Raw genomic sequence first — 23289 nt, forward strand, 5'->3', positions numbered from 1 at the left:
TATCCGAAATGTGGAGCGCGTGTGACTGCGCTGCACATTAAGTGAACTACATCGGCGCTGCTGCACCAAAACACAGTTGCTCACATTAATTTGATCCTGCTGGATTCTGTGCTAGAAAATGTCAGATTTTTAAAAATCCGGCATACAGCGCATTAGATCGTGACAGTGCATGCGTGCAGACGAGGATGAGCGAGCGGGGCTTTGGCTAGATTTATTTGGAGGTTATTGCTCATGTCTCATTCGGCACAAATCGAAATGTTTCCATATTCGCAATGTATTTGAATGTTAAACTATTATTTATAATGTAAACTAGGCTTGTACTTAACACGCATTCGCATATAGACGGAAAAGATGATCCTCTTCACATGAGCAAAAACGTCCTTGGCATAACAGCAGAGTGGACCGGTATACTACGGTCTATTTAAACTGACCAGTGTAAACTTTTAATGTTTAGTTGACATTTTATTTTGATAATGAACAGACTGCGATGTAAGTTTGAATCGCTAGAATATAAGTGTGCAGCAGGCTCCTTGGCGATCGAAACAGCTGAGACTTTTTTTTTTTTTTTTTGTTAACTTATGGAGCGCCCACACTTCTGTTTTAAATCCGTTAATCTTAATTAGCCTATTTAAGTCGGATATATTTCGCATAGCCTATTAAAAAAAAAAAAAAAAAAAAAAACATGAAAACAAATTGTTATTTTTATGTTGGGCCTATTACTTAGTAGGCTATAAATTTTCCTTAAAGCATCCCATTTTGTCCCAGGGCTTAGAACCTGTGCCCTAGTCAGGTCCATGCAGAAACTTGTGAACGATGCTCGGCGTCACCGTTTAGTGACAGCAGTGAATGCTCCAGGAATGTGTCGGTCACAGCGCCTATTAATCGCTGTTTTGAATCCAGCAATTATTTATTTACAATGATAAGATCTGATTATGACAAGTGTGGTATAAAAGCTTTGTTTATTAGAGGAATAATAGGTTAACTGGAAAATGTTAGATCGCGACCATGCTTTTGGACCCCATAGTCTTCATTTACGCGGCTCTGTTCTGGTTTGCCGGTTGGGCACGAATTTCCACAAATTCAGTATATTTAGGCATCGTTTCTTTTCCTAAATCTTCATAGTCTAACCCTCTAATTTCCCAGGTTTATTTTATTATCTTTCGCTTTTAATAACTGTTTTCGCATCTCTTACTGTGGTAAACATGGGAAGGGAAATTAAAGATTTCATGAATTAAGAATTCGTTCGATTTATTAATTTGTTCCCTTATTTCACTTAAATCATGGGTTATTTAGGGAACAAAATTAATGAAACATGGACAATTGCCACATTAATAATTCGTAGGAATGAATTAACAAGTTGTAGGAATGAATAGACTACCTGTCCTGTCACTGTGTCCCGCAGCCCTGCAAAGCGCACGATATAAAACAGTTATCTGATGAAATGATTAGTAACTACATTTCTATTGCATTTAATGTTGAAGAACTTTTATGTTGTTTCTATTTTAATGTACTTTAAAGTTTAAATCACATTAAAAGCTTAATTTGTACATTGTGAATGAATGATGATGCTTTTATATATCGTCACCGTCACTCACAGCCGCTCGCACGTGTTGAGTGCGCATGAGCCGCACGCAGCCCAACATTGAATCGGTTAACCGACCATCGATAGCCTTAATCGATTGCATCTCTTATCGACAATTAATCGATCATCGATTAATCGTTGACATCCCTAGTTACAAGAGTTCTAATAATGGAACCAACACACTTTCAGGAAGTGCTCTTTGTAAAAAAAGAAAAGAAAGTAAGATGAAGTGCAATAGAATGCAACACTGCTGCCATAAAATGCATTTTTGAACCAATTTTAACTCTACACAGCATCTTTATACAGTTCATGCTTGGAGCAAAATAGCAGCAACCCACGCCAAAGTGACCTCTATATATATGTGTGTGTGTGTGCGCGCGCATATATATGATAGGCATTTTCCGCAAATATCACATTTGAATATTTGAGCTCTCAAAAAAATGAATATTTGAATATTCGTTTATTTATTTTTACACACAATAAGCTTGAACATTAAACATCGTGTTTTGTAGCTGAAAACCTTCAACAATGCGTGCAAACAAACAAAAGTACAGATTAAAAGCAACAAAGAAAAAAAAAAGTGAAAAAAGAAAAAATGTAAAAGCAGCCTGCAGCAATTAGGCTATTGTAGAACGTAGCCTACACTTAACTTTTAAACTGTCAGCAAATCTTTTTTGCTTTTTTTTCCTGTTGTTTTACATGTTCTTGTTAAGAAATACGGGCATGTAAACATGATCGGGGGGGAAGTCGGCTCCTTAGTCTATTAACTATAAGGCCGGCCGGGGAGAAAACGCGCTCTGACGGCACAGACATTGTCGGGACTCAAAGAAAAACGGTGTGCTAAGTGAACAAGTTTTGTTAAGCACTTTGTGTTTTCATTTCACCACTGAATGGTATCCTCATCTGGTGGAATACATGGCTCCAGCAAGAACTGTTCCCACTCGTCTCGGCTGGACTCTCTGTAATCATCGCTGAAGAACTGGATCAGCCTTTTCCGACGAGTGAGCATTGCATCCACTTCTTCGTGCCTCCGCACCATTCGCATCAAGGGAAATATTCTAATAATGTTCAAAAAGTTTTTTTTTCTTCTCTCATGTTTTCATCGAGAAACCTGAGATGTCTGTGCCGAGGGTCTAGGGAAGACGCGAGAAGAAGAGTTTTCACTGCATTCTCCAAGTTAGCTGTGTTTACTCTTTGCTTGAGAGATGTCGCAACAATGTCGCAATCAATGTTCTCAAGTTCGTTATTTCCAATGTAGGCGCACTGTATGCGCCCTCATAATGCAAGCGACGTGGTACGACGCGCCCGTTTTTTACAGGTGCATCCGCACCGCATCGAGTTAAAAACGTCTCAACTTTTCATAATGCCGCAAGCGCACCGCAGGTCATGTGACAAAAACTAAACCTTCAGCTTCATACTTTCCCGTAACAACGTTGAAAAGCTCAGCCAAGATGAAGGAACAGCTGATCATAGCTATATATGGATTGCCATTTTGAAATAAATTTAGTAGCAGAGCTACTGAAAGAGATTTTTTGTGCTCCAAATCCATTTATCCTTTGATAAAATTTCTGCGTCATCATGGAGAGAGCGCATCATTGTTACTTAGCAATGGCAGATGCCTAAGGAGCACTTCTGCCCGAGCGATTTGGAAAGGAGAAAGCGGCGCGCCTAGCGTTTTCCACACGTTTTTAGGCGTGATGTGAACGGCCCCTTATTCATTCATTAACAATTTTTTAGCTTGCATTAATCTTCAAATATGCCATAGAGAATCACAGAAAGTGACCAAATTAGATTTTATAGTAAACTTTTTTCAAAATTCGAATATCATTTTTATTTATCGAATAATTAGAGCAGAATGAATATTCGAATGTTCGACTATCCGTGCACACCCCTAATATATATATATATATATATATATATATATATATATATATATATATATATATATATATATATATATATATATATATATATAAAACCCTGTGCATTTAATTTATATATGGATAATGGACACAAGTACAGCTTCTGTCAACTAGAATGGTGAAAGACAAATCTTAAAATATATACATTTTTTAACCTTGTATAGTCAGTCAAATGTGAAAGTGAAAGTCATGACATTTGCCAAGTATGGTAGCCCATACTCGTACTTGGTGCTCTGCATTTCAACCATTCAAGTTCACACACACACACACACACACACACACACACACACACACACAGATCCAGCACCCGGGGAGCAACTGGGGGTTCAGTGCTTTGCTCAAGGGCACTTCAGCCATGGGTATCGAGGGTGGAAGAGAGCGCTGTTCATTCACTCCCTCCCACCTACAACTCCTGCCAGCACAGAGAATCGAACAGACAATCTTCTGATAACTAGTCCGGCTCTCTAACCATCAGGGCACAGCTGCCCCATAGTGCATACTTGATCCAAGTGAATCAAATACTACAACTTTAAATTCCTAACTATAAATTCTTACAGCAGCCATATAGTGCGTTATAAATGCTTTTCATTAATATTTCTACATCAGATTGGTCACATTTCCACTATGCTGTAGCTACAGTAACAATTTCTGTCATGAGAACTGAATAAGTTCTGTATGCATTTACAATGGATACATCATTTTAAAACGTAGGAGCAATAGCAAGATCACCTCCTGTTGTCTCCTATGGTAGACACTTACCAGAGGGTTATGTTCGAGGAGTGCAGGGTTGTGTACGGGAGAGAGTCACAGAATGCAGGGAGAGTAAAGACAGCACTGCTGCCTGCCCTCAGAGCAGAGGCTTTGTTGCCATAAGTGGGACACACAGAAAGCCGGTGAACATTCAGCTGCCTGCCAACAAACCCCTGCCACTCCTTCCCCAAAGCAGAGGGAGGACGTGCTGCACGTGCAGTTCTCGCGATTTATTAGCACCCCATCATTTGTTCTGGCTCACAATACCCAGAAGACTAAAGGATGGTTGGGAATGTTGAATGCACAGCATTTCACACACATTCAGACACTGCAGTTTTATATAAGAATCACCCACTTATGAATAGACTGTCTGCGTGATGAGTAAAACAACCATTCAGAGACTATTTCATGTAATGTATACAGCCATGTATCTGACTGAGGATCTGATGCCATAAACCTCATGAACTTGAAAACTCAGTAAGCACATTGAATAACCTACCTAACATTGTTTGAGATGCAGAACTCTGCCAGTTTAAATCTAGATTAAAGACTCATCTCTTTAACCTGGCTTACACATAACACATTTATATTATTCAAATCCATTGAAGGCTTTTTAGGCTGCATTAATTCGGTCAACTGGAACCAGGAACACTTTCCATAACACCCGATGTACTAGCTACAGTGTTAGAAGAATGGCATCTACGTTAATATTAGTCTGTTTCTCTCTTACTCGGAGGTCACGGTGACCACCAAATCCAGTCTGTATCCAGATTGGATGGTCACTCGGATCCAGTACATATCCAGCCCAGATGGTGGATCCTAGAGCACCTAGAGATGACATTTACAGCCCTGAATGTCAGCGGAGACCAGGAAAACTAGATGAGCCCCAGAGACAAATCTCCAGTGAAGACACCATTTTAGAGAGAATTATAAAATGTATACACGCGTTTCCCCGAAGCATAAACCACACTTATTATGGAGATTACATTCATGTGCACAGTTTTCCCCCGAACGTAAAAAATGCTGATTATGTATAACACGTTCTTGGGTACTCTCCAAAAATGGCGGAAGACGTAACTCGGGGGAGTTAATGATGTTCTATTTTTGTTTTCTTTGCACAAAACAATACATATGAGCCACTGATGTCACAAGGACTGTTTTACCGCTGTATTTACTACGTTTCTGGACATGGGAACATTTCAGTTGCATTGCTATTTATGGAGGGTCAGATAGCTTTCCAGTTTCATCAAAAATACCTTAATTTGTGTTCGAAAGAGGAACAAAGGTCTTATGGGTTTGGAACAACATGAAGTTGAGCAATTAATGACGTTTTCATTTTGGGGTGTACCAACCCTTTCATGACACCCTAAGATTCAATTGCTTTTAGCAGCAATAACATGAAGTAATCATTTTCTGTATGACTATCACATCGAGGAGTTGCTCCAGTTTATTGAGGTTTATGGGCATTGGTTTATGCACAGCTTTCCCCAGCATTTTAGTCAGAATGGGATCTAGTCTTTAACTGGACTGTTGCAACACCTTAATTTAGAGGTGGGAAATATGACAAAAATATCATAGCACGATATTTATTTTTTTTACATCACGATTCTTTGTCATGTTGGTTTTACTATATTGCAAGTTGTTTGAGGACTACAGCCAAACTGAGTCTACATGTAAACCAGAATCAGAAAGAGCTTTATTGCCAAGTATGCTTGCGCATAAAAGGAATTTGTTTTAGTGACATAAGCTTCCAGTACACAGAGACAACACCACACAGACCACATAAAAAAAATTATAAAAAAATTTGCTAAATGCATAAGACATACCTTGAGGCTTGACTCGTAGTCTGTGTTGATTTTAAACATCAGGCCAAGTCGTAGATGTATCTCCTTGGCTCTTGAGAAACTAGGGTCAATGTAAAGCACTTCTTGAAATGCCTTAATCGCCCTGTGGAAGACAAGAAACGTCAAAATAAATCTCAAGGAAGGGACAAAGTCATTTATGTAAACAATATGATATATATACTTATAATTAGCAATCAAAAAAATTTAAATGTGACGAATGATTTAAAGCAACAAATATCAAAACTGCATGGAGCATAAGCTTCAAAAGGAAAAGCTAGCAGCAGAAGCATCATTGCAATGGAAATACTATTGAAACACTTGAGCTTCATGTATATATGACATTCAAATTTACAACAGAGAGTGACACACACACACACACAATCTCCTCCTCTGACAGAGATTGCAACACATGGTTGTCTCACAGCAGTGGGTTTTGCTTGCTTATACAATGTTGGCTCAAACAAACAGAGAGTGTTTTTGCTGAGCCACGGCCCACTGAACTCAATGGCCCCAATCCCCTCCTCTTCCCTTCCCTCCAAATAGTATTTTCTGCTCTCTCTGCAAACGACTGCAGTGTGTGAGAGTTCTGCATAACAGAACACAAAGATTTATCATAATTTCTTCATTCCCTGAAAATCGCATCTCTCTCAGGAGAGCCAAAGCTATATGACAGGCAAATAAATACGCTAGAGCCTGTTTAATAAAATTTTTAGTCTCAGTATTTATTAGCTTACATTGCGCCTTTCGCTACGCCTATGTCATACGCTCAAATGCACGTCGTGAACGCACCTGCTTGAGTGACTGGAAGCTCGATCAATATTTTCTTACACTAAAGCATCTTTTTGCTTCAGAAGGCCTTTAACACCCTGGAGCCGTGTGGAGTAGTTTTATGATGGATGGATACACTTTTTTTTTTAGGCTTCAAAATAAAGGGCCCAATTCACTGCCATTATACAGTTTGAAAGAGCCAGCATAATTTGAAATATAACTGTGATTGTGTTCGTCTGAAAGAGGAATGTCAGAAACGCCTAGGATTCCCTGAGGGTGAGAAAATCATAGGCTAATTATAATTTTTTGGGTGAACTATCACTTTAAAAATATTTCTTGTTTTTTTTTTTTTATAATATACTCACCATCTCATCCTTTAATTTCGAAGAGGATTATAAACGTTTACTTTATTTACCCGGTTTCTGCATCTCTTCAGCCCCTTTCACACTGCCATTCCGGCAAATACAGGGGTAAAGTGTTCCAGAGATTTTTCCGGGTCGCTAGATTTGATTACCCAGGATATGTGCGTGCTTTCACACACAACCCGTACAGATCCCGTAACGACACGTATAATGTACGAGTCGAAAACATTAGGCACGTTATACTTTCACTAAAGCAAGTGAACAATCTCGGCGTCAGTGCGGGAAGTGAGGAACTATCTAACTTCATTACAGTTTGCACATTTTTTCGACACGAATGTTGATCTTTCTTCAAAACAGCCGGTAAAAGTTGCGCGATAACATGCATCATCACTTCGGCACGGCATTAGATCTGGCTTTTGTTCACACAGCGCTCGTCCCGGGATTGAACCAAGCAATGTTACTAGGTCCCCTACCCGGGTTCGATGCCGGAATCATTGGTTTCAGTCTTTATCTCTCGTCACATTCAATTTTAACACATTTCGTTCCTTTTTCCACGCTCTATTTGAAAGCAGGTGATGGCGATTTAGCAGAATCAGGGAACCAGCTTTACTGCCGAAATGCACGTGACAATCGCATGCGATATCACCCATCCCTAATTGTGATTGCTCTTCATTTAGCCATCCCTGGCTTGCTTGGAATAAATGGGTCAGAGCATAGTACGCATGTAATAAGTGATTGCCCACCACGCCGGAGCACAGAACAGGAACTATTTTGTGTGTCAATTAATTTAATTAAAAAAGGTATATAAATGTTTATAATGGGTCTGGTTATCACCTTATTGATGAACAGGAATTGTAGTTTTCGAGTAAAGCTGCAAAGTCTTTCATTAACTTCAGCTACCTCCGTAATAATTCTCTGATACATGCAAGTCAAAATCATGTATCATGTATCATTTATGCTGCATGGCATAAATTATATCTTTATTAGGCATTCTATTAGTGAAAGTGGTTTTCTCGGTTATCTCGTACATGATGTAAGCATACTTCATCCCAGAATGTTTAGTGCAAGTGTCAGTGCAGACCAGTGGTGGAGTGGGGAGGGGGATAATCGCGCTCTGGTTCAGTTCAAGGCAAGTGGGCCTAGTGTTAAGTACACCCTAATAAGTCATAGGAATGAATTAAGATATTGGAATAATAATAATAATAATAATAATAATAATAATAATTACAACAACAACATCAATAATTTGCCGGTATTCAATTACACTCTCCCTTCAGCTCAACATCCAATATAAAGGTCTTGCTCGTGCTGGAAATATAATTTGCTTTTCTAAATTGAAAATAGAATTCTAAACTGAAAATATAATTTGCTTTTCATTCACAAATGGTGTCCATTGCTTTGGAATATTGGGGGAAAAAAAACATGAAGATATAAGACAAGAGATGGGCTTTGGAGCTGTTCCCAATATTTGACGTTCAAAGACTTTGTATTGTTTATTTTAATGTACATTAAAAGTTTGGATCACAATAAAAGCATAATTTGTACATTGAATTATTTGCGCAATAGAACTAGCCTGTCACCCCTAACGACTCGCTTGTTTCTGTGCGTCTGCGTTTTGCACATTCACACATACCCCAACACTATGCAGCTTGCTTAACCAACCATCAATTCGTTTTATTGATTAAATCATCATCAACCTTTAAATTTTTAGTCCCAATGCTGGTTAATTTGATTTCCAATTGCAAATATTCATCATCAAGCATCAACATCCCACTCACTTGTTCTGCCAGTACCACTTACACAACATACAAACCAAAAATCTATGCAAGTCAGGACAATTAATTTGCTAAGAGTACCAGAAGCCAGTAAACTACTGAAGTCACTTTCATACTTTCATAAGTTACATGTCCAAAACCCATGACACAACCAACCCAGCATGTAGAGCTGCACGATTAGTCGAATGTGATTATCTTGTGCATCTTGTCAGTAAAGCCGGTTCTGTGATCAATAGTAAATACTTTATTATAATGAAAATTATAATAAGGTAAACACAGATAATTCATACATTGTTGTAGTCGTGTGTTTATTAGTCAAGTTGAATCAATGAAAGAATTGAAATAATCTGCTTATTCAGCTGTAGCGATTTCAGGCATTTCCTGGGTTTCTTCTGCGAGGCGTATTTGGAGTTTCCCCATTAAGGAGCGACCTTTGGCCTTCGGATGGAAATTAACTATGGATCACAGAACCGTGCTTCACTGAAATATATGAAAGAAAATCGCAGCTTCTGCGTAATCATGATTTTTATTTCATTTTGATTTATCGTGCAGCCCTACCAGCACGTAATCACACAGCTTATCTGAAAACTACACAAATAGAAAACTGAAAGATAAGTAAGATTATTTTAACCACAAACTTTAGGATCACAAACTATAAACAAAATCTGGCCAGATCATATTATAGTATTGAAAATCATTATCGTCTCTCGACCTCTCTGGAGATCACAGAATTAGTGCGATTGGCATGAGTGTGGACAAGAATGAGAGAGAAACGGAGTGAAAATGGGAAGCAAGTCATCGCAGTTTTCTGCTCAGGAATTGAAAGGCACAGGAAGATTGCCTCATCATTTACTAAGCAAGCAAGAATTAGACCTGAAGAAGACCTGAAAGCTACATGGGACCAAAAAAACAACCTAATGGAATGCTCCAGATTGAATAACAGTTACACTACATCAACAGCACCTGTGACATTGTACATCACCATAGGAAAAAAACTTGGCTTTACAATGACTCACAAAAGTCATCTATGGGGAAAGACAATATCCCAAAAAAAGTTCTATTACACAGTTTTAAAAGTACAGATCTTAACTTCACAAAACATATTATCATATGCTTTAGCATGACACAATGTAACAGAACTTTAAGCCAACCTTAACCTGTGCAATGATATCAACTATCCATTAAGTATTTGTACATGGCGCAAACACTTACCAAAAGTATGATTTAAAAAAGGATTTCTTAAAAATAATAACAATAAAATTACACATGAAGAGCTTTAACAAATACGAGCTTGTCATCTGTCCTTTCAACCCCAACTACCTAAAACGGCAGCAGATATTTTCATACCAAATGTTGAACGATGCAGAAGGTTTATTTCTAACAGCGATTAACAAGTCATTCCATTTTAATCTATCATACACAATGTACTTCTATGTATGCCAAGTTAATGCAAATATTCTTGCAACTTAAGCAAGCTGAAGATATCTACAGAGCATGTCTAAGGCATACCCTTATAAAACCAACATGGTATGCCTACCTTCTCTGTCCAGAATGGGCATCTGAGGGGGCGTGCTGCACTGCCCTAAGATAAGGAAAGAGGGGACCTCCAGTAGTAAATATCACATCATCTGTACACATATTTGCCAAATCAAGATCCAAGATCCTATCAAATGTCATACGCTATACATCATCAATATATCAAATTGACCTTAATTTACTTGGGAGAAAAAAAAAAAATAAAGTTGACCGATTCATGAATGAGGGAATGCGATGCTTTTCCCCATAATCCTTTAGACCCAACTGCCATTCAGTGATGGTACAAGATTACCAGCTGAACACAATATTGATCTTCGGCAGATCTTGAACATTAAACTTAATCTGATGTAATCTGACTAAATACATTACAAGTCCTTACGAATGCTCAATATTAAAAAAATAAAAAAAATAAACAGCTGTAAACCAGTAAAGATAACTATACCTGACCAAAACATGAGACATTTACCTAATTTAAGAAAAATCCAATAAAGAAGCTACATTGTGTGTGTGTGTGTGTATATATATACATACACATATATATATATATATATATATATATATATATATATATATATATATATATATATATATATATATATATATATATACCCTTTTTTCATTGTTACAATGTTACAGTGATCAATTATGACAAGCACTGTGTGAATGCTGAGAGAGGCAGACATTTTATAGAACCTTTGTGTAATAAATATTACGTATTTTAAATCTGACCATGTTTTATTTAGACCAAAAATCTTTCAACTCATAATTGAACTACGTTGAACACAAATCGAATGAATTTCTTTATTGCAACTTACAGTATTTAGTCACCTAGTGCATGACGGTTGCATTTTTAAGCTTCTAATAAATCAACGGAGGACTGATAAGGTCATAAACTGTGAATCAATCAAGTGATGTCCATTATCATTGTTTATCCATATACAATATCAAAGAACAACAAAGATTTAAAAGAGAATAAAAGAAAAAGGTCTATGTCAACACTGTTGCCACTTCTCCATCAAAGTTTTCTGCTTGTGCTTTGCTGCCGTAGCCAGCACTACCAACTAGTGTTTTGGCTGTATACTTGTAGAATGATGCAGAAACACCAATACAGAGTTAGGAACACAAACAATCAAGCTGTAGGTTAATCATAATGGGTCCTCTAATGTGAACCAAACTCCTGAAACAAAGCCACCCTGAAAACAGCCCACTTACACACACACTTGTATTTTAAATAAACTATTAACAAAAGCAGAATGAAGAGCCCCTTTACTTTTAACCACACAGTACATGCAGAACATATATTTACCAAAATTTTGTGGTTTAATCATATCTTGCAACAGCTAATTCAATTCAATTAACTGCTTAGCCGTACTTTACACAAGAGCTACTGTCTCCAAAATAACACTTCTGTTATTCGTTGAGAGAAAATAGACAAAAATGATGCACATACTTTCTGTAGACATTGGCAACAACAACAAAAAAAAATAAAAGACTGAATGTAAAAAATGAAATAAAAAAAGACAAACAAGAGAATAACAAAATACAGAATTCCTAATTAGTCTGTAAGCTGAGAAAGCATCAACATCACACCTCAGGTCATGAAAAATGCTATTAGGGATGAAATTTCAACAATGTTCAACACTACAGATTAACAAAAAAGAAAAAGAAACCAGATGGAATGCAGAAAACAAATGAATTACAGAACATACAGTAATTGTGTACTTACCAGTGAAAAGCATTGTAATGGAAGTAAACCAAACCAAGGCCATATAAAAAGGCAGCATTCTGAAAAAAAAAAAAAAAAAAAGATGAGAATTAGAAACATTATAAGAAACTATTCATCCATTCATCATAGTAGAATTAAAGAGCAAATTGACTTTCTAATTAAGGATGGCCCCTTAAGTATTAGTAGAGATGGTTTACCCTCTCGGCAGGTCTGACACATCTGCACTCAGCAGGGGACAGAAACATCTGCGGCTAATGAGCACATGTTAAAAAGGTGGCAACGACTTCGTCTCCCACAACCACTAAAGGTTATATTTACATAACGGGATGTGCTATACAATATGGATCAATGAAACATTATCTGAACCACTTATCTGTGCTCACAGAGGCAAAGCGTGACTCAAACTGAAACCCACTGTGGCTTGTCTTCCCCACAAATGCACTTTCGTTAGATGATGAAACTAGATGGTTACTTGACGAAGTGAATAATTTAAGAATTAAACTAGGACTGGGCTGTAGTGTTAACCCTTTAACTGTCACCCCCGTCCCGTATACGGGACACCTACATTTACTTCACTATATTACAATTAAATCTAATCTAATCTTGACAAACTATATATCGTTGGAAAGGTCTAAGACTACCTGAATAAATATTTTACCAATGTTTTTTGTAAAAAATTATGTAGGAAAAGTAATAGATTAATTTAATGAAAAGAGTGCACCCTTAAAAATCTACATAACAGGAGTTTTGACCTTTGTTTAAAAAAAAAAAAAAAAAAAAAAAAAAAAAAAGGCTTCTTCGTTGTCTTTTCACATTTTAGAAATCAGCAGAAATTATATATCAACTGAAAACTTACTCTCAAAACTCATCCTTTAAAACCCATTTTAAAATCAGACATTGCATTACCATATAAACGGTACATTAATATCCTGTTACAAAATGTTTTCATTCATGAATTATAAAAATGTAAGTTTGGATTGTGCACTTTAAAGACCCAAGTCACCTTTATTCATAGAGACAAGTGCTCGTTGTTCTCAGTTAATGACAATTTATATATTTCAGTCGGATGCATTTTAACCAGAGCAGAAGTACAGGAAAAATAGTGTAGATAAAGCAAGAGAAAATTTTACGTGCATTTGTATGTGACAGAAATTGAATTCAAAGTGCACATTTTCATCAGCTCATGCATTCCAATGCACAAGACCAGGTTTCACATTTTAGACGAATGTGGCTCTATTCAAATGTGGTCACGAAGTCAACAATAACATGAGCTTTCAATGACCAGCTTGACAGCACATGCTACTTATTTACAATTGAAAAAGGATGACTGTCTCGCAAGACCTCAGACAGCAGTGTGAAGTAGGACAGGCGCAGAATAATAAAGAGTGCCAAATAAGCACTGACTGCAAAGCACATGGTCCATCACTCTGACAGGCTGACAGTACTGCACATGGGCCGATCATCACACAGCTGTCTGACTGCTGAGACAGCACCTTTTAACCCTTTCACCACAGACACAAATTTAGAACATGCCCTGCCTTTGAGAGCAAAAAATAAATCCTGAACAGGGAGAGGGGGAGGGGCGGTTACATAAGCTTGGCAGAAAATATGAAATCTTCAACTTCCACAGCTGCGGTCTGCAATGTTTAGATTGGCAAATTTTCCATTCAGGCATCCAAACTAAATCGTGCCAATGCAATGAAATTTATAGTTAGAAACTACCCAAGTTTGTCCCATCTGTGCTGGAAATCAGTTTCTATTAGCAGTATGCTGAGGCGGAGCGCCTGATATGTGAGAGATGACACTTCTACAGTTGACAGCCATATCTGCAGTCAAAAAGTTTACTCTGCTTATGGAAATTCCACAGCCAAAAATGTCACTCTTGCTCAATGAGAGAACGGTGTCTGGAACCCAGAACTGTCAGAGGCCATTACTGACACTCCCACAGTATCTCACTTCACATTAAAAACTCTCTTATAGACAGCTACAGCTAAACCGACACATCAAATTGAATTGCTTTCACTAATATTGGACACCTGGAATTACATCTGCTACATGTGATCCAAATACAAGTAGCCATACTGCAAATGGTCCACTGAGTCTTGTGCATCTATATTTGTTCAGTTCTTATTGTATCGTTATTGCCAAGCAGAATTTAAGTTTAAAACCCTTTTGACAATGATTACACCACGTTTAGATATTGTTTGTGATGCATTGCACCTATTCCTGGAGATCTACCTACCTGCAGAGTTCAATTCCAAACCTGCTTCAACACAACTCTCTGTAATTATAAAGTGTCCCTGAGGACCTTAATTGGCTGGTTCAGTTGTGTGTGATCAGGGTGAACTTTGCAGGAAGGAATTGGATTGGGCACCACTGCATTAGACAAATGCAATGTTACCAAATGCATCCACAACCTCTGAAAATGCACCAATGTTACCACGATCCTCTGAAAGTGGGTGTGATCTTAACACAATGTATTCATTTAGCACTGTCTACATGTTGGGTGGATTTAACAACAAGTGTAAATTGTGTAAGTTCACAATCAATGAGAATCAAGCAACTCTCACCTTCCAGTAGTCTGACTGTAAACTGTAGTATCTCTGGTATGCAGATAATGCTGAGAAGAAAACAAAAGAAACAGATTACTGATTGTCACTTTTTTATGACAATAACAGAAATAATTCTTCAATCAGAACTCACCTTTAGGATATTCCTCCAGTAAAAGGTTGAAGTGACCTAACTGGCAAAACACCTCTGGCTCTACTTTCCCTTCAGCTTTTAAGATGTAGACGTCATAGCAGCGAACAGCCTGTGAAGCAAACAGTGAATGTGAAACAAGTCAGAATGCCCATTTGAAGAAATCGATCAGTTTGTTGTCAAAGGTGCTGATATACAGTGCAAAAAGAACTTTGTTTGATACTTCTAATGTATACAGGTCCTTCTCAAAAAATTAGCATATTGTGAAAAAGTTCATTATTTTCCATAATGTAATGATAAAAATTAAACTTTCATATATTTTAGATTCATTGCACACCAACTGAAATATTTCAGGTCTTTTATTGTTTTAATACTGATTATTTTGGCATACAGCTCATGAAAACCCAAAATTCCTATCTCAAAAAATTTGCATATTTCATCCGACCAATAAAAGAAAAGTGTTTTTAATATAAAAAAAGTCAACCTTCAAATAATTATGTTCAGTTATGCACTCAATACTTGGTCGGGAATCCTTTTGCAGAAATTACTGCTTCAATGCGGCGTGGCCTGTGGCACTGCTGAGGTGTTATGGAGGCCCAGGATGCTTCGATAGCAGCCTTAAGCTCATCCAGAGTGTTGGGTCTTGCGTCTCTCAACTTTCTCTTCACAATATCCCACAGATTCTCTATGGGGTTCAGGTCAGGAGAGTTGGCAGGCCAATTGAGCACCGTAATACCATGGTCAGTAAACCATTTACCAGTGGTTTTGGCACTGTGAGCAGGTGCCAGGTCGTGCTGAAAAACGAAATCTTCATCTCCATAAAGCTTTTCAGCAGATGGAAGCATGAAGTGCTCCGAAATCTCCTGATAGCTAGCTGCATTGACCCTGCCCTTGATAAAACACAGTGGACCAACACCAGCAGCTGACATGGCACCCCAGACCATCACTGACTATGGGTACTTGACACTGGACTTCAGATATTTTGGCATTTCCTTCTCCCCAGTCTTCCTCCAGACTCTGGCACCTTGATTTCCGAATGACATGCAAAATTTGCTTTCATCCGAAAAAAGTACTTTGGACCACAGAGCAACAGTCCAGTGCTGCTTCTCTGTAGCCCATATCCTACACACGTCTGTGCACGGTGGCTCTGGATGTTTCTACTCCAGACTCAGTCCACTGCTTCCGCAGGTCCCCCAAGGTCTAGAATCGGTCCTTCTCCACAATCTTCCTCAGGGTCCGGTCACCTCTTCTCGTTGTGCAGCGTTTTTTGCCACACTTTTTCCCTCCCACAGACTTCCCACTGAGGTGCCTTGATACAGCACTCTGATTTCTGTGTGACTTATTTTGAGCCCTGATAAATTCATTCATTATGATCAATGTATCAATTACTCTACTTTAAAACATTGATGCTTTTGAATTACTGAAATATTTAACAAAGCATGCATGCATTTTATCATGTTCGTTTTGTGATCGCGCATGTTCCTGTGACTTATTCCTCAGTTTTCTTCTCTTTGTTGGTGAAATGAAGGGGTTGTATGATGTTGCTCCTGAGAGGCATGTAAAGGGCAGGTTTTAGTGAAGCACAGCGGAGCTTCAGGCCCACCAGCTGAAACACAGCGCTATTCTGGCCTCGGTGCTACTGGTCAGTTTTAAGCCCTGGCTCGGTCTGGCCCGACAGTGGAAAAGCGGCTATTGAAGTAAACAAGGAGCCAACATTGTAAATATACTAATGCAACATCCAATAACCAACCAGCAATATTGTTTGCTTGTCTCTTTAAAGCTTTGAAACACCTACAAGGTCACCAGAGTTGAACAGAACTGAAGGTCACAGAAAATGTTAAATACATGGGTTATTTTCTATGACAAAATAAGTTCAGAACAGAGGTATTTGCACTGTATTATTGTCTCTGTGTTATTATTTCACTTGGGGTGTTAAATTGCTAAAACCTGCATTAGGGCTGCAAATTACAACACATGCAAAGTTAAACATTCAGACTGAACAATGCAAACTTTGACGCTGTATAATCGGTGCTTGTTTACGAAGCTCAATGTCAGAACTCAGTTCTTTTAAATAATAAGCACAACACTAAAATATTTTGCACAAACATTTACTTTTTCTACAATATCTAGAAACCAAAAAAAAAAAAACTTGAGAATATTTTAGCCAATAATATCACTGCTAAACACATTAATATGTGTTCTAAATACTGAAACTTAAAATGAAGCGTTCATTTAACTGCTGCGTTCTCAAGGTCTTTAAAGAGGTGCTGGCTGTATCTGGGACACTGAACGTTCTGACAGACATGGCTAGCTTGCGGTAAGAGTTGCACAGCAGCAGACAGACAGCAAGCAGCGCTCACTGACAGCACAAGAGCACTGAGTGGAGTGATTGAGGGATGCACGTCAATTTCTAATTGAATCGTTTCATTATTTTCAGAGCCAACACAGCCTCAAAATGTCTGCCCCTGGGGCAGAGACGGTAATTAAACATTCACCCTGTCTATCAGAAGATGTGAAAAACATAACTGTCTAAATGGACTTGTAGAAATGGACCCAAAGATTTCTTATGAAACAAATAGGGATGCACAATAAATATCGGCTGATATTTAATGCGCATCTTGTCAGTAATACTGGTTCTGTAATCCGCGGTAAATCTCTACACGTGCGTGATTTCACATGGAGCAGCATTTACTACACAGAGCTGTGGTTCACTGAAAAGCTGCACCAAACCACAAAATTTTGCACATTTTGCACAGTTTGTCAGTGAACAACGGCAATATGCCGTTCATTATCCCAGATGTATCGCCTTCGATAATGAACACAATATTGCGTAGCTTGTCAGTGATCTACGGCTCTGTCTATTAAATGCCACTCCAATTATAAACAGGTGATGGCGATTTAGCGGTAATCACAGAACCAGATTTACTAACTAGATGCGCATGATCATATCGTTAGATATATCGCCCAGCCCTACTCGCCTACAAACTGATTCTCAATCAATGAATAGCACACATTAATGCTAAGCAATTGCTTATGAACTAGAGATCGACCGATATGGGTTTTTCTATAGCTGATGCCGATGTTTAGAGGTCAGGGTCAGCCGATGGCCGATATGTGCTGCCGATTTTTAGGGCCGATATGTTGAAGTTTTCCCCTTCATTTGCATGCTAAAATGTTGCACTAATAATAAGTGGATGCACAACATTTCTAAACTTATCATCATTTATTGAGCACTGACTTGAACCATCTCTCGAATCTTAAATTTGTGCAATGCACGGTATTAAAATAAAAAATTTAACCAAAGTTAACCAAAGAAATTAATAAAGTGAACAAGTAGTAAATTATATATATGTCAATCATTTACATAAAAGTTTTAGAGCATTTATCAAGCAGAATTTTTTTTGTTTGTTGGAAAATAAATGTAAACACAAATATACATTTAAATTAAATACAATTTTAGAAATAAAAATCAATTAAACTGAAAATTATAAAAAATAAATATATAAAAAATAAATAATAGTAGTGCTGCAAACACACTAGCAACCAGCAACATTTGTGTTTGGTATAAATGACACAGAACACCTAAAGTGCATTCTAATTTCGCACTTACATCGCAGTCTGTTCATTATTAAAATAAAGTACAGTCAACCAAACATATAAAAGGTTACACTGGTCAGTTTAAATTAGGGCTGAAACGATTCCTCGAGTAACTCGAGTTACTCGATTACAAAAAATGATCGAGGCAAATTCCTCTGCCTCGAAGCCTCTTTTAATTTATTTTTCGCAGGTTCTTTCGCAATGATTTTTTAATGTGACACATTGCGTTTACGTCACCCACAAAGTGGAAGGAGACGCAAGCGCTGCATCCGAGATCGCATACTGCAAGGAGTCAGCAGTGTTTTGATTAGAGCGCGCGGGCAAACCTGAAGAGAACGTCGTGGCGTGTGTCCATTGCAAGATAGAGCTGGCATACAACAACTAGGGCCATATGATTTCCGCGATGCAGAAAACGCGGAGGGAATCGCGGAATCCAGTCATAAAAACAGAGTTTAATGGAGTTTAACAGTTTAATGCGGAATGGCACGAAATTTGACAAATTGTGAATGAATTAATCAAAAATAGGTCATTGCACTTACATCAAATCAAATATGGACTAATATCATGTTCTGCATGTTCTGTGTGTCTCTGTTAATGAATGGAGCAGAAGCGCGAGTTCCTTTATCACGCACACTGAAGCGCGCGTGCTGTCTCACTAAATAAGGACGTGAACACATGAACAACATCTCCAGAACTGCACTGACAGTCACTTCATGAGCATTTGACCGTTGTCACATCACAATACAAAGAACTGTAAAGGTACGTCGACCCGTCAAAATAAAAGTCCGTTTTTTTTAAGGTTTAATCACACAACATTTCTTCCATGTTTTATTTTTAATAGTAAATCCCCTTTGTTTACCAAAAAGTTAAGTTTGCTTAATTTTTAAAAATTAAAAGATAAATTAAATTAATGTTTTATGTGTTTAATGTTTAATGTGCATCTCAGAAAATGCTTTATTTTAAACCCCAACTGAATGGCACTTAAATGAACTTAATTCATCTGTCAACTTTATTGTCATTGTTCACATTACGAGTACAGACAGAGAAACAATGGGTAATAATTAAATGTTTATTTTTGATGTATGCAATGCATTTTATGCATTTAAAAAGTCAAAAAAAAATTCTAAAAAAGGAAACTTATTTGTTCATTTTAAGAGCCCCAGGAGTCTTATTTTCTCTCGCATAAATAATATTGCACTTTAATTAAGCAAAAACACATTTTATCCGATTACTCGATTAATCGATGGAATTTTTGGTAGAATACTCGATTACTAAAATATTCGATAGCTACAGCCCTAGTTTAAATACACCATATACCGGTCCTCTCTGCTGTTATGCCAAGGACGTTTTTGGTCATGTGAAGAGGATGATATTTTCCGTCTATTTAAAAAATATATATATATATTCTAGTTTAACATTCAGATAAACTGCGAATGTGGAAACATTTGGATATGCGCAGAACGAGACCGGAGCAATAACCTCCAAATACATCTAGTCAAACCCGCGCTCGCTCGTCCTCGTATGGATCGGATAATTTTTCGAAACAGCAAAAAAAAAAAAAAAAAAAGGCCAAGATAAACATACGTTTTGTCTTTTTTTTTTTTTTATTAACATTAAATTATTAAATTAAAATATATGAAATCAACAAAGTGCACATGGCATAATATCTTCTTCCTAACATAATACCCCGACTTCTCATCTCCCAGTCTGCTGTGATGAAGTGAGCCGTTTTCGTCACAAAGCTCTCCGTCCCCCTGGATGTCCACCCGTCTGTCGTGAGCACAACAGAGGATGCTCGGGATAGTTTATCCACAACTTTTTTCTTCTCCTGTTCATAAAGATCTGGCACAATCTTTTCACTCTAACCTTTCATCATTATATCTGACAGGGAAGCCAAAATGCGTGGGGCGTTAAAGCTCCTCCGTTCCTCCGCTCGCCATGACCGCTGAGGGTGGACTGAACATGCGCAACTTTTTTTTTTTTTTTTTCATAAATCAATCTGCGGGTCAGGTTTGTGCCGAACCGAAGATATTGATCTGAACGGATCACGGATCAATGATGATCCGTTGCACCATTACTATAGTGTCATTTGAAAACATTGCAGTTGCGTTTTAAAATACAACAACGAGCACCACGAAACCATTTAAAGAGGCACATTCAGTGGTCTCCTCGACGAGAAACAGTCAACAAAGATAAATGATCTCCAACGTATGGCGCGCTCTCTTCATTTTATCAAATGATCATAATCACATCTATTCATTTTACAGTCCTGCTACTAGCATTTTATTCAGACTAAAACCCCTTTAATTCGGATGAGAAAGCTTTTTTCCCAAGTGGCTTTTGCACATAATTATACCGCTGCAGACTTATTTTGCAGCATATTAATTGATCGTTAATTTAAAAGACGATCATGGAAATTATTGAATATTGACATCCCTAAATACAAATGAGTTGGATGGAAAAATGGTTATTGTCTGCATCAAACCATGCTTCCCAACAAATGTCATTCACCGTTCTGGGCAGCTCCCGGACAGCTGTCTCTCCAAGCGCGGTGCTGTCTGTGAGCGGGGCGGAGTAACGGAGCCCTCAATCACGCTGCAGTGTTTGTAAGAGCTGACAACTTCTCCACCCCACTTACAGAGTGAAATTCTCTGACTACCTTTATCTACCAGGGCAGTTGTTGAATCTTCCAAAAGTTTTGTCTTGGGGTGCTTCACATGCAGTGGCAGCAGCAGCACTTTCCACCGCACCAATAACACGGGGCTGCCCGCCGACGTGCCTGACTTTAAATCGGCGCTACAAAACACGGATATCTGCCGGTGCGATATATCGGTCGACCTCTATTATGAACTTGAGTTAATGAATTATGACAATGTCTACTTTATGACCTTGATTAGGGCTGCAACAACTAATCGATAAAATTGATAATGAAAATCATTAACAATGATTCTCATTATCGATTAGTCAGGTCTGCCCACAGTGCATGTACAACTGCAGCCAGTCGCGTCAAATTACAGCACTGAATAACGCTTTTCTATGGACAAAATGCATCTCCTTTAGTTAATGGTCAATTACTTATTAGTATTCGTCACAAATTCATGCAAGCCTTTCCATTTTTGCATAAAGGCCTACCCTGACAGTCTGCATTAAGTTGAAATCTTTAGTAAATGAGCGCCGGAGGGGCGGGCGCGCGATTTAAACAGATGGATCACAGTAGAGAGGGATATGCTATTCAGAGCAAAAACATCCACTGTGCTGAAATATGTTGTTTAACATTTATATTTAGGTTTAAAAGTCAACATGAACTGGGAGTAATTTATGAGAGTGGGAACTGTGAAGGGACAGCAGCGTACTATTGTCTAAATCTAAATATCAGACACTTTTACAGGATTAAAAAAATGACAGTAAGAGACTGACTGATCAGTGCACACAATGATGTTTCCCCACAGGAAGACGAAGAACATTATTTGACATATTATTCAATGTATATATTTTACTAGTATCAGTAAAATCTGTGTCCCATTCACTGAGACACTATATGACAAAGTAAGGTGAGCTCTACCATTTAATTGCTGTAATTTTGCATAATTTACAATGCATAAAATAATACATGATATTAGTATGTAATTAAATGTAATAGAAGCCTACGTAATTTCAATAAATTAAAATATTGTAAAAAATAAAATAAAAAAATAAAATCACATTATATGTCCTCCGCAAGTATATTTCAAACCTGTGAGAAGCACTGCATCTACACTTTGGATAAAAACTTTAAGTGCATGGACTTCAATCATCTTTATCAATTTGCTGCAGTTCATGCTTACTTCAAGAGTCCTGCAATAAGACAATTAATTTTTTCAAATACCAATATGTTTCCCCCATGTTGTAAACAACAGCCATATGTATAAATAAAACATAAGTCATTAAAACACACACACACAAATTTGAGCTGTTTTACATCCCATTAAGTGCAGACTGATGCAATTTATACTTAGTGGAAATAATGGCAGATACTCAATAGGTGACATTATAAAAAGTAAATATTATAGTTATCAAATGGATGTTGCCTTATGTGACGGTTAGTTTTCCCTACACCTACCCCAAACCAAATACTTCTCAAATAGCTATTTTGGTGCTTTATTTCAACCTTTACTGTGAATGTTTTATTCATTTTTGTGAAAATGTGGATGAGAGGTAAGTGATTTAATATTATTGTTCCCCATCATATAGCTAGTCCAAAATACATGTATTTTCAATAAAATGAATAAAACATTCACAGTAAAGTTGGAAATAAATCAAAATAGCAGCATCCATTTGATAACTATAATAAATGTACATTTTAACAATTGCATACTTTTTTAAATAATGTAGCCTATAGAGTATCAGCCATTATTTCCACCAAGTATAAATTGCATATTTGTACACCTAATGCAAACATACTGCTATTTTTAACTAGTGTAAATAAAATCTAGGCTATTTGCACTTAGTGTAAATAACAGACTGCTAAATAACGGTATTTTCACTCAGTGCATGCTAATTGTCTGCTCAGAAGAGAATTACAATTTAAATTTTATTTATTTGAATGATTGTCATTCTCCATTGAAGTGAATGTGCCAAGGTAATGTGGGCGTGGTTTGTGAACGATGTCACCACATTAAAATGACACTTAAACTGTGTCGCATGCATTAAAACAGGTATTAGGGAAACAACACAGAGTAATAATTGCA

The 23289-nt window shown here is 37.5% G+C and overlaps 1 protein-coding gene across 7 annotated transcripts in view; it reads right to left on the bottom strand.

Moving 5' to 3' along the window:
• The window catches only part of LOC113053109 (lysine-specific demethylase 6A-like), a 51722-nt gene that overhangs the window by 26467 nt on the left and 1966 nt on the right, over nt 1-23289 (bottom strand). For 4 of the 7 annotated variants that reach the window (XM_026217829.1, XM_026217825.1, XM_026217828.1 and 1 more), the window contains exons 3-7: nt 14969-15077; nt 14836-14885; nt 12266-12324; nt 10541-10585; nt 6081-6201 (exon numbers count right to left, since the gene is read on the bottom strand). In XM_026217829.1, the coding sequence (XP_026073614.1) occupies nt 6081-6201; nt 10541-10585; nt 12266-12324; nt 14836-14885; nt 14969-15077 (384 nt within the window). The remainder of the gene's footprint in view (nt 1-6080; nt 6202-10540; nt 10586-12265; nt 12325-14835; nt 14886-14968; nt 15078-23289) is intronic. The other 3 variants (XM_026217827.1, XM_026217826.1, XM_026217831.1) reach the window with 1 other exon arrangement.

This window comes from Carassius auratus, chromosome 34, assembly GCF_003368295.1.
Source record: "Carassius auratus strain Wakin chromosome 34, ASM336829v1, whole genome shotgun sequence".
NCBI classification, from domain to species: domain Eukaryota; kingdom Metazoa; phylum Chordata; class Actinopteri; order Cypriniformes; family Cyprinidae; genus Carassius; species Carassius auratus.